Here is a 12,562-nt window from a genome sequence, read left to right as displayed (position 1 = left end):
CTCTTTTTTTTTGTTTTGGGTTCCCCATCATGGTTCTTGGCCTGTTATAAGCCTCTGATGCTTACGTCCTGGTATTGCAATGGGTTCATGTTTCTTTTGCTCTTTTTCTTTATGCTGATGACTGGTCAGTTTATGGCCTGGACTCTTGGTAATGTCCATATCAGCCGTTAGTCCTGTAGACTCATTTGATTATGCAACATTTTTTATGTTTTATGCAAAGTATACCTTCTGAATGTACCATAAACAAATGTTCCCTGTGTGTGTGTGTGTGTGTGTGTGTTATTATAATTATTGTAATTATTATTAATATTGTGTATTGTGTGTGTGTGTGTGTGTGTGTGTGTGTGTGTGTGTGTGTGGTCCAGGCTGGTGTTTAATAAGGTACGCTCTCTGCTTGGGGGGAACACGCGTCTGCTTCTGTCGGGTGGAGCGCCCCTCTCGGCCGCCACACAGCGCTTCATGAACATCTGTTTCTGCTGCCCCGTGGGACAGGGCTACGGCCTCACCGAGACCTGTGGAGCGGGCACCATCAGCGACAGCGCACCACACACACACACACACACACACACACACACACACACACACACACACACACACACCTCATATCAAAGCCTTGTCCATTTTGGTCTCTAGCCTTGGATAGAGGAAAAGAAGCGTTGTATGTTCTTCTACATACATATTTTAACACCTTCGACTGAACAGCCTTCTTCAGGTGTTCAAAACAAAAAGATACAACCCAGCTTTAACTGGGCTAACGATTCCTCGCAAAGCCAGGTTTAGGTGCCATCTTACCTCATGAGTCATTCCTAGAACATAAACAAACTGGTTCCGGAAAAGTATTCAATATCCAAATTCCTCTTAGCCACGTTCCCCTCAGGGTTTTTCAGCCATGAGCCCACAGCCTCTGGATGAAGTTTATTTAGTGCTAAACATAATGAAATAAACAAGGTTGGAGGGAGGGGGTGAAGGTTTGTGCCAGAAGAGGCGTTAGGAGAATGAGTCTTGTGAGACTTGTTTATTGATATAGCATAATTCAGACTTAATGCTAATTGAAAGAGCTTTACAAATAAGCAGTTAACGAGGGCAAAGTTCATTAAAGCAGTTAAATTAATAATATATAGATAATAAGGATAATAAGGAAGGAAGGAAGCAGGAGACTCCTTATCCAACCCCACAGTGTGGGTAGTAACTAATGACTATCTGAGTCTGATAAGAAGAGTGTGTCTGACCTCAGCCGGAAGCACAATGCAAACATTAGAGCCATGGAACCATGGGAATGAACAATGCTGTTGTGTGCCAGGGAGATAAGCAAACCACATCATTGAGCGTTGCCAGGTTGAATATGTGTTTGATTGTGTGTGTGTGTGTGTGTGTGTACACAGTGTGTGACTTCAGCACAGGAAGGGTGGGGGCGCCACTGGTCTGCTCTGAGATCAAACTGAAGGACTGGGAAGAGGGTGAGTAGCAGTATTGTGTGGTGGTGGTTGGGCGAAGGTCATTTCTGTCTTTGTAACTATGCAACGTAAGGCGTTGAAGGTCCTTTTCTTTTCTTTTTCTGTCGAAACTGAACAGTGTACAACACATTCTGAGCAGCTGAGCGAAGCTATGGAATGCAATTTAAAAAAAGGGCAAATAATTGCCCTGTACATCCCCCCCTTCTTTCCCCATTTTTTAAATATTTGTGATGTTTTTGGTCATTTAACAGTTTGCTTTGTCTTCCAGGAGGTTACTATAGCACTGACAAACCCAACCCACGAGGGGAGATCCTGATCGGGGGCCCAAATGTTGCCATGGGTTACTACAAGAACGAGGCCAAGAAAGTGGAGGACTTTTTTGTTGATGAGAATGGCCAGCGCTGGTTCTGTACGGGAGACATCGGGGAGTTCCACCCCGACGGATGCCTCAAGATCATCGGTGAGTGGAGCAGGACTCTCTTCAAAGGAGTGTTTTCAGGGTCATACAGAGCTCGTCCACTAGGGCGTGCTATAACACCAAAATGTAGGAAAAATCATGCCAATTAACTTCGACTGATTGTGTGTGATCAGACCGCAAGAAGGACCTTGTAAAGCTGCAGGCTGGAGAGTACGTATCTCTGGGAAAGGTGGAAGCCGTGTTGAAGAACTGCCCCCTCATTGACAACATCTGTGCCTATGCTAACAGGTAAGGAGACCGACACACACACACACACACACGCACGCGCCCACAAAAACCTCCAATGCCTTACAGTCGCACATTCCAAGCAACTGTCCAACTCCATTCCTTCTCTCTCTTCCCTAGTGACCAGTCGTACGTCATCAGTTTCGTGGTGCCCAACCAGAAGCAGCTGACGTCACTGGCGGAGCAGAGCGGTGTGCGGGGCTCGTGGGAGGAGGTGTGCAACAGCCCCGTCATGGAGAAGGAAGTCTTGCGCGTCATCACCGACGCCGCCGTCACAGGTACCTATCCCAGAGTACACTGCAGCAGCCCTGCGGCTACTCTGCTCTCTCTGGTCCGTTAGTTCACAGTCACAAGGTCACTTGTTGGGAACTTGTAGCCCTCAACTGTGGCGATAAAATGCAGAACAAGTGTCTCTGAGGGTGAATGTGTTATGAAAACATACTTCATCAGTTCAGACCTATGGCTTTGTTTAAGCTCAGTCAAGGACTCCAAACAAGGGTTTTACAGATGATTTAAAAAAAGCAGGCCAGACAAAACCCCTATATTCTCTGACTGGACACACGTCGTCGGACAGCTTACTGAAATAGAAACAACTAAGCGTACCGTCTAAAACCTTTACACAGCTCGACAAAAACACCACTACCTTTCGGTCTTTCCTATTTGAGTGTGCACCACTGCTCTTAGCCCTCCCCATTCCCCCACGCTGGGCCCCAGAAATAACCGTGTGGGTGTGAGCTCCTGCCGGCGCTGCTGTGTAGTGTACTTCATGTGGAGTGCTGTGTGATCATGACCGTGTGTGTCTGCACAGCCCCTCACAGCACAGAGCACCTCAGACTATGCTGCTGTGCGCACTGCCGTTCACTTTTGAATGTTTTTTAAATGAAAATTCTTTCATATAGTAACTAGGTTTTTATTTTATTTTTTATATCTGTGATCGTGAGTCATGGTAGTCTTAAATCTATTTCAGATTCTTGAGACCGTGCTGTGTGTTGTGTGATTTGTTTTCTTGTTTACCATTTCACATTTGGACCTCTGTGGATCACTGTGATGATGACTGTGACCAATCATGATGGTGTTTCCTCTTTATTCGCACAGCAAACATGGAGCGCTTTGAGATCCCCAAGAAGATCCGGGCCTGAGCCAGAGCCTGGGACCCGAGCGGGCCTGGAGACCGGCGTAGCCTTCAAGCTCAGCCCCAAAGCTGAAGTCCCACTACCAGGACGACATCGAGAGGATGTATGGGGGCAAGTGACGCTGGCAGACGGTGGGGGAAGCCTTCTCCACACAGCACCTCTGCCCCACCCTGGTGTAAGGAGAGCCACACACACTAGCGTACACACACACACACACACACACACACACACACACACACACACACTTTCTCCTCCTCCTCGTCCTCCTTATTCCTCGAACTTGGACTGGACCAGTGACCGTGACAGGGGAAAGAGTAGGAGTTACTTGAATCCGTGGAAAACACAGTTACTTCGTGAACTAGGGGAGAGAGAGAGAGAGAGAGAGAGACAGACAGAGTCAGAGGTTGAGAGAAAGCCAGAGAGAGCAAGAGAGAGAGACAGAATGATGGCGATAAAAAGAGGGAGAAGCTGTAGCCTAGCACCCCCCCGCCCCCTTTGAGTGGGATGTTTGTCGCTCAAACGGACGTCTCCAGGCAGCCGTGTGGCCAGACGGCTGAGTCATTCGCACCTCGTCCTGCTTTCTCTCTCTTTTGGTTTTGCTGTTCTCGTTAAAAAAGGATGTGGAGTCTTGACTGCTATCTCTGTCTCGTTGGTTCCTTTTTTCTTTTCTTCCCCAGATGGATTTTCTTTCCCTTCTTTTTTCCCTTCTTTTTTCCCTTCTTTTTTCCATTTTCTCTTTTCCACTATTGAGCATGTGCAGGGAAAAAGATGAGTTTCTTCATTGTTGTTTTTTTTTTTTTTACTTTGTTTGACGGTTATGCTTTTTGTGTTTTTATGTTTATTTGTTTGTTTATTTTGCTTTGTTTTGGTGTATGCATTACACATGTCGGTGAGTCTTTTGTTCGCTTGAACAGCACCAGGTGATGGCACCTTTTGGAAAAGCCCTGATCTGCCCTCATCAGGCATGAATGGCCTCCTCCATCATTAATCATTATTTTTTTCTCTCTTTCTTTCTTTCTTTCTCTCTTTTTCTCTCTCTCTCTCTCCATTCTGTTACTCTCCCAATCGTTTTTCGCCGACCTGTATACCCTCCCAAAGGCTGTTTAATACTTCTGCTTGTTTCACTCTGTTTTGTTCTCTGTACGCTTAACTGTTTACTGACTGTTCTGATAATAGTAAATAATAATATGCTAAGTTGCTGTACTATAACATTGTACCATACTGTGCACTCCCGTGCTTGCATATGAAGGAGTCTATGTGCCTGAGGGGGACAGGGAACTCACTGGGACTGATGGCCACGTTGCCATGACGATGGCAGGTCACCAACTCTATTATGCCTGGACTCAAGTGACATACAGAGAGCATTATGAAGATTACTTAGGACAAACCAGCAGGAATCAAGCCCCCCCCCCCTTGCCACCAAGCTGATGACATTTGCATAGTAAGGTGTGATTGTGTGTGTATTCGTCTCGCGCCTTTGGCGGCCTATCAGTCTGTGTATGTGTCTGTGAGTGGAAACACGAATTGCGAATTGAAGTAAATCCTTTTGTGTGTCTGTGTGTGAGTATATGCAGGTGTGGGTCACTAGACCCACTCTTTGAAGTGTGTGTGTGTGTGTGTGTGTGTGTGCATTTGTCAGCCAATGTTAACTTACTACGGTTCCTCATGTAACTGAAATATCCTCAATCTCCTTGTGACTTACGTCCCAAAATGGGTACACAGGTCACACAAAAATGTAAACAAAACAATTTTCTTTACATTTTCCATCTGTTCATAAGTCTTTAAATGTATTTCTGAACATGATGCCATGTATTCTGTAACCAGTGACCAATGTATTGCATGGATATTTGCAAGGGAACAAATTGTTGTAGAATAAACTGAGACATTTTTGTCCATTCTAGAGATGTTTTAAGGATTGTCATTACTTGCGTATGTACAGAAAGCATACCCTAGATATTCTTTTTAGCCATCGAAAACTCGTTCTTAATAGTTCTCATATGTCGAGAAACAGTTCGTACCATCTACAAATACAAAAAGTTTAATTTTGAATGTGCAATATACCAAATTGTGTAATGGAAGCGCACACATAGACCCACTAAAGGCATGAATGTCTAGAGTGTTTTTAAAACAAATATTTCTTCAAATGAAAGTGGGCGTTAGGAACTCCTGACTAGTGTAGCCTTATCCGTGGTGAGATGTCAATGGGCCTGTCTTGTTTTTACTACTAGATTTTGTCATTATTTTATCTGTGCATGGTTGAAATGCAATGAAATTGGGGAGGGGCTTTCAACACACACACCAAGCTTTTATGAAGTGGTGGTGATCAGTATAAGATTTGATCAGGTGGTCCACGGTTTGCTATGTGGGTATATGGGCTGGTGAAGAGTTGGTTGGACCCAAGCGCTACACATTTGAGTTGGATGTATTGAATTGATTAAGTGCTCTAATGTTCCTGAGTTGGGGCATATATCGGGAATATTCCACACAAAAGCTTGTACATAAGACAAGTTTATTTACTTGTAGTTGTTCCATATCTTCTCTGGTTTAGTAAATATAAACATTTAATAGTTAAATACACTTAATCTAAAGCTATAATATTGATGTAACTCCAGGAAAATCATCAAGCATTCTCTCTACTGAACCGACCCTTTCACTCGCTAAACGTAAGAGAACAGAAAACATTACTTTCCCACCCTGGATGCCAGTGGACTGTGGACTGGCTCCAGGACCTGGTCCTGTGGACTGGCTCCAGGACCTGGTCCTGTGGACTGGCTCCAGGACCTGGTCCTGTGGACTGGCTCCAGGACCTGGTCCTGTGGACTGGCTCCAGGACCTGGTCCTGTGGACTGGCTCCAGGACCTGGTCCTGTGGACTGGCTCCAGGACCTGGTCCTGTGGACTGGCTCCAGGACCTGGTCCTGTGGACTGGCTCCAGGACCTGGTCCTGTGGACTGGCTCCAGGACCTGGTCCTGTGGACTGGCTCCAGGACCTGGTCCTGTGGACTGGCTCCAGGACCTGGTCCTGTGGACTGGCTCCAGGACCTGGTCCTGTGGACTGGCTCCAGGACCTGGTCCTGTGGACTGGCTCCAGGACCTGGTCCTGTGGACTGGCTCCAGGACCTGGTCCTGTGGACTGGCTCCAGGACCTGGTCCTGTGGACTGGCTCAGGACCTGGTCCTGTGGACTGGCTCCAGGACCTGGTCCTGTGGACTGGCTCCAGGACCTGGTCCTGTGGACTGGCTCCAGGACCTGGTCCTGTGGACTGGCTCCAGGACCTGGTCCTGTGGACTGGCTCCAGGACCTGGTCCTGTGGACTGGCTCCAGGACCTGGTCCTGTGGACTGGCTCCAGGACCTGGTCCTGTGGACTGGCTCCAGGACCTGGTCCTGTGGACTGGCTCCAGGACCTGGTCCTGTGGACTGGCTCCAGGACCTGGTCCTGTGGACTGGCTCCAGGACCTGGTCCTGTGGACTGGCTCCAGGACCTGGTCCTGTGGACTGGCTCCAGGACCTGGTCCTGTGGACTGGCTCCAGGACCTGGTCCTGTGGACTGGCTCCAGGACCTGGTCCTGTGGACTGGCTCCAGGACCTGGTCCTGTGGACTGGCTCCAGGACCTGGTCCTGTGGACTGGCTCCAGGACCTGGTCCTGTGGACTGGCTCCAGGACCTGGTCCTGTGGACTGGCTCCAGGACCTGGTCCTGTGGACTGGCTCCAGGACCTGGTCCTGTGGACTGGCTCCAGGACCTGGTCCTGTGGACTGGCTCCAGGACCTGGTCCTGTGGACTGGCTCCAGGACCTGGTCCTGTGGACTGGCTCCAGGACCTGGTCCTGTGGACTGGCTCCAGGACCTGGTCCTGTGGACTGGCTCCAGGACCTGGTCCTGTGGACTGGCTCCAGGACCTGGTCCTGTGGACTGGCTCCAGGACCTGGTCCTGTGGACTGGCTCCAGGACCTGGTCCTGTGGACTGGCTCCAGGACCTGGTCCTGTGGACTGGCTCCAGGACCTGGTCCTGTGGACTGGCTCCAGGACCTGGTCCTGTGGACTGGCTCCAGGACCTGGTCCTGTGGACTGGCTCCAGGACCTGGTCCTGTGGACTGGCTCCAGGACCTGGTCCTGTGGACTGGCTCCAGGACCTGGTCCTGTGGACTGGCTCCAGGACCTGGTCCTGTGGACTGGCTCCAGGACCTGGTCCTGTGGACTGGCTCCAGGACCTGGTCCTGTGGACTGGCTCCAGGACCTGGTCCTGTGGACTGGCTCCAGGACCTGGTCCTGTGGACTGGCTCCAGGACCTGGTCCTGTGGACTGGCTCCAGGACCTGGTCCTGTGGACTGGCTCCAGGACCTGGTCCTGTGGACTGGCTCCAGGACCTGGTCCTGTGGACTGGCTCCAGGACCTGGTCCTGTGGACTGGCTCCAGGACCTGGTCCTGTGGACTGGCTCCAGGACCTGGTCCTGTGGACTGGCTCCAGGACCTGGTCCTGTGGACTGGCTCCAGGACCTGGTCCTGTGGACTGGCTCCAGGACCTGGTCCTGTGGACTGGCTCCAGGACCTGGTCCTGTGGACTGGCTCCAGGACCTGGTCCTGTGGACTGGCTCCAGGACCTGGTCCTGTGGACTGGCTCCAGGACCTGGTCCTGTGGACTGGCTCAGGACCTGGTCCTGTGGACTGGCTCCAGGACCTGGTCCTGTGGACTGGCTCCAGGACCTGGTCCTGTGGACTGGCTCCAGGACCTGGTCCTGTGGACTGGCTCCAGGACCTGGTCCTGTGGACTGGCTCCAGGACCTGGTCCTGTGGACTGGCTCCAGGACCTGGTCCTGTGGACTGGCTCCAGGACCTGGTCCTGTGGACTGGCTCCAGGACCTGGTCCTGTGGACTGGCTCCAGGACCTGGTCCTGTGGACTGGCTCCAGGACCTGGTCCTGTGGACTGGCTCCAGGACCTGGTCCTGTGGACTGGCTCCAGGACCTGGTCCTGTGGACTGGCTCCAGGACCTGGTCCTGTGGACTGGCTCCAGGACCTGGTCCTGTGGACTGGCTCCAGGACCTGGTCCTGTGGACTGGCTCCAGGACCTGGTCCTGTGGACTGGCTCCAGGACCTGGTCCTGTGGACTGGCTCCAGGACCTGGTCCTGTGGACTGGCTCCAGGACCTGGTCCTGTGGACTGGCTCCAGGACCTGGTCCTGTGGACTGGCTCCAGGACCTGGTCCTGTGGACTGGCTCCAGGACCTGGTCCTGTGGACTGGCTCCAGGACCTGGTCCTGTGGACTGGCTCCAGGACCTGGTCCTGTGGACTGGCTCCAGGACCTGGTCCTGTGGACTGGCTCCAGGACCTGGTCCTGTGGACTGGCTCCAGGACCTGGTCCTGTGGACTGGCTCCAGGACCTGGTCCTGTGGACTGGCTCCAGGACCTGGTCCTGTGGACTGGCTCCAGGACCTGGTCCTGTGGACTGGCTCCAGGACCTGGTCCTGTGGACTGGCTCCAGGACCTGGTCCTGTGGACTGGCTCCAGGACCTGGTCCTGTGGACTGGCTCCAGGACCTGGTCCTGTGGACTGGCTCCAGGACCTGGTCCTGTGGACTGGCTCCAGGACCTGGTCCTGTGGACTGGCTCCAGGACCTGGTCCTGTGGACTGGCTCCAGGACCTGGTCCTGTGGACTGGCTCCAGGACCTGGTCCTGTGGACTGGCTCCAGGACCTGGTCCTGTGCCAAACAAAAAATATGACTCACGCAGTCATGTTTTGGAATGATACAGTCAAGTCAAGTTCTCTTCCCGCAATGAATTATCCATCACAGTGCCTTACATTCTCTTTTTAATTGAATCACTTACCATTGAACACTGTGAAAGACTAGAACCAAAACCTCTAAACCTCTACTAAAGTGAATCTTCTTTCATGAGATCTGTTTCCTCCCTCAGCATCACACCTCCCACAAACACACACACACACACATAGAGCAGGCCTAATACAAACACACACAACCATTATATGTACACATCAGTCATAAATACACACATGTTGGATAGCAGACACGCAGACACAGAGTGACAGAGAGCATCTTAGAAACAAACACAAATTCAGTCCAGGATAACACAAGCTCCTCAGTATGGTGGGTGAGGCCTGTCTGCAGAGTGCAGTAGCAAGTGCACGGCACCTCCATGCATTGGGAAGACGCAGTGACATGAATGAGTGTGTGTGCACATGCAGCCTATGACACTGCTAAATCTCTGTCCCTGTTGTCTGCTGGGCTTTTACTTACTCTCCTCTCCTCACACTAAGATGGGATTGTTCCCGTTATAATCACACCCATGCTGTTGCCCAATTTGCATGTGTGCATGTGTTTTTGTAGTAGTTTGTGGTGTGTGCGTGTGTGTGTGTGTGTGTTACATAAGTTATGTATGCATGTTAATGGTGTAGGTTCGGTTGTAGTATGTTTGTATGTGTTTACTTTGTAGCCTGTGAGTGTGTTTTGGTGTGTGTGTGTCTGTCTGTGTGTGTGTGTGTGTGTGTGTGTGTGTACACTGAGGTGCTTCTCCTACAGTGCTGTGTTCCTGAGAGGTGAGGTGAGCCAGGATGTGTGAGGTCTGTAATGAGGCAGAAGGCCCTGGAGAGAGAAAAAGAGAGGGAATGAGTGTAAGAGAGAATGAGAGAATTAGGAAAAGACAGAGTCTTTTCCTAATGAGAGAGTATGTGAAAAAAAATATGTGTGTGTGTGTGTGTGTGTGTCTGTAAGAAAGAGACAATAAGGGAGAGTGAAAGGAAGAGGGATGGAGGGATGGAGAGAGGGAATGGGAAAAGAGAGAGAGAATGAGCGAGAGATTGATACGTCTGTCTGATGACTCACCAGCCGTGAGTATTTTTAGCCGGGTGCTGAGGAGAGAGGATGGGGTGGGGGTGGGGGTGGGGTGGGGGGCGGCACAGGGGCAAGCACTTTGAGAGCCAGCCAGCCAGCGCAGTGAGGAACAACAGATAAATATGGGAGACCACCGCGGAGGGAAGGAGAGGAAAATAAGAAGGAAGGAGAGGAAAATAGAGAAGAAAGGAGAGGAAAAGAGGAGAAAAGAGGATATGGATGGGGGGGAGGAGGGAAGCCGGACAAGAATAGACCAAAGAGGTAGAAGAAGAAAAGGGATGGAGGGGGAAAATAAGGAGCAAAATAGATGAGTGGTGAATCAGCCTCCACATTGCACAGTGGGTGTGGCTCATGACCACAGCACTGGAGAACAATGTGCGTGTTACATATGCAGTATATGGAAGCAATGGCTGGACTATGTGTAGATATTTATTTGTGTTCCATTTATTTAGCTGTGTGCATGCATTTGTATGTGTGTGTATATGTGTGTACTACATGTGTGTGTTTGTGTGTGTATGTACAAATGTGTGTGTCAGTGTATGTGTGTGTGTGTGTGTGTGAGAGAGAGAGAGAGAAAAGTGAAAACAAAATAATATGAAGCTGTACACACACACACACACGCTGTGCGCATCAGGGCACTCACCCCGGGTGCCTTTGATTTCACCTTTGGCCACCCATCTGACAGACTGTTTCCTGTGTGGTGAGGGCACTGCCCACTGTTTCTCCACACCACGGCCAGAGTGTGTAAGACGCCACTTCACCTCTAGCTCCCGCTCTCTCTTCCTCCCTCTTTCCTCCCCCTCTCCCTTCTCCCTCTGCCTCTCTTTCCCCTTTCAGTACTTTGGCTTCACTCTTCCTGACTGTCTTCCTCTCTCTCTTCCCCCTCTTTGTCTCTTACCTCCCCAACATCACTCTTTCATGTTTCTCTCTCTCTGTCTCTCTTTGCTTCTCTCTGTTTCTAGATTCTTCTAGCCTCTCCTCTCTCCCTTTCTCTATCTCTACCTCTCCCTCTCTCCTTCATCTCTTTCTCCCACTCTCAGCATCTCTCTCTCTCTCTCTCTTTCTCTCTCTCTCTCTCTCTCTCTCTATTTTGTTTCTCAGCCATGGTGTGGTTGGCAACACTCTGCCCACGCCCGTGAGGCTCCTGCGTTTTAATGAACACCAAGCCTCCCACTGGGCGCAGGCAGGCAGGCAAAGGTCACTTTCATCTGTCTCCCTGTAAAAATGCCCGCTCGCCCGGCCCCGAACGCAGCAGCACACGGTGCCAGCGCAAACGCGTTGGGTCTGGTCACAGGCGAGAGAGAGAGAGAGAGAGAGAGCCTGGCGAGTCCAACGCTTTGACTCATTAGCCGTTATGCCCATGCAGTGCCCACACGGCTGTACTTCCTTACAGAGCAACAGAGGCCACATCTGCGGTGAGACGGTGCTAATTGCCAGTCGTGTTATGAGGCAACCGTACGTTTCACACTAATGGGCAGATTCACACAGGAATTCAAATGAGGTCTGTTCTGGTGCTGTTGGCTTTTTGAGATGTTTGTGATTTGTCAGAGAATGTTGATTGGTGATGTGAACAAAACAATAAAGTAAAGAAAAGAGCAAAGCTTGAAACATATACCATTGAGTGACAATTATTAACCTTTCTCTCTTGTGGCAATGCAGTTTTTACCTGAGAGACGAACCCCATCTCTCAGGTAAAAACTGCATTGCCACAAGAGAGTAGCACCCCAACACTAGCTGAGGGCAGTCCTTCACTGAAGACAAATACCCCATTAAATACACAGTCACACACACTCACACACAAACACACACACACACACACACACACACACACACACAGTCCCACAGTCCCACAGTCCCACACAGTCCTCTCGCTGAAGACAAAGACCCATTAAAGATGCTTGGCTAAAGGCATGGCGGCACAGCCCACTCCGGCTTGTGTATACGTAAGAGAGTGCGTCACTCATCAAGCGCCGAGATGACTCATACAGAGTCAAGGTGAGCATGCAAGAATGGCTGAGGAGAGAGGGAGTGGAGCAAAAGAAAGAGAAAGACAGAAATAGAGAAAGGATGGGTGGAAGAGTGAGGGGAAAAAAAGACTCTGGGGCCAGTGTGGAAGGTACAGACAGGTGTGGGATGGAGCACCAACAGCGAAAGCCAAACACGGCCCTCCAATGGACAGCTTCATAGGAGGGAGGCCAGATAAAAGAAATGAGGTTTGATCATAATTGACAGATATGAACAGAGCAGAGAGAAAGTGAGAGAGAGAGAATGAGATTGAGATGAGTTTGGGTTGATTAAAAGACAGAGCAGAGAGAAAGAAAGAAAGAAAAAGACAGATGGGAATACAAGGTATAAGAAGAGGCAGGAAAGAGGGAAAGATGAAATGGAGATAAAAGAGAGAAAGAGATGGGGTTAAAAAGTGAAAG

General features: G+C 50.3%; 1 protein-coding gene across 1 annotated transcript in view; it reads left to right on the top strand.

Moving 5' to 3' along the window:
• acsl3b (acyl-CoA synthetase long chain family member 3b) overlaps positions 1–3,311 on the top strand; it is a 17,244-nt gene extending 13,933 nt beyond the window's left edge. The window contains exons 10-15 of the mRNA XM_048252272.1: positions 366–538; positions 1,383–1,457; positions 1,723–1,914; positions 2,046–2,160; positions 2,278–2,435; positions 3,253–3,311. Coding sequence (XP_048108229.1) covers positions 366–538; positions 1,383–1,457; positions 1,723–1,914; positions 2,046–2,160; positions 2,278–2,435; positions 3,253–3,296 — 757 coding nt within the window. The 3' untranslated portion in view covers positions 3,297–3,311. The remainder of the gene's footprint in view (positions 1–365; positions 539–1,382; positions 1,458–1,722; positions 1,915–2,045; positions 2,161–2,277; positions 2,436–3,252) is intronic.
• The last annotated feature ends 9,251 nt before the right edge of the window (positions 3,312–12,562 follow it).

Source organism: Alosa alosa, chromosome 1 (assembly GCF_017589495.1).
Source record: "Alosa alosa isolate M-15738 ecotype Scorff River chromosome 1, AALO_Geno_1.1, whole genome shotgun sequence".
Lineage (NCBI taxonomy): Eukaryota > Metazoa > Chordata > Actinopteri > Clupeiformes > Clupeidae > Alosa > Alosa alosa.
Note: the sequence above shows the minus strand (reverse complement) of the source record. Positions and strands in the feature narration are given on the sequence as shown.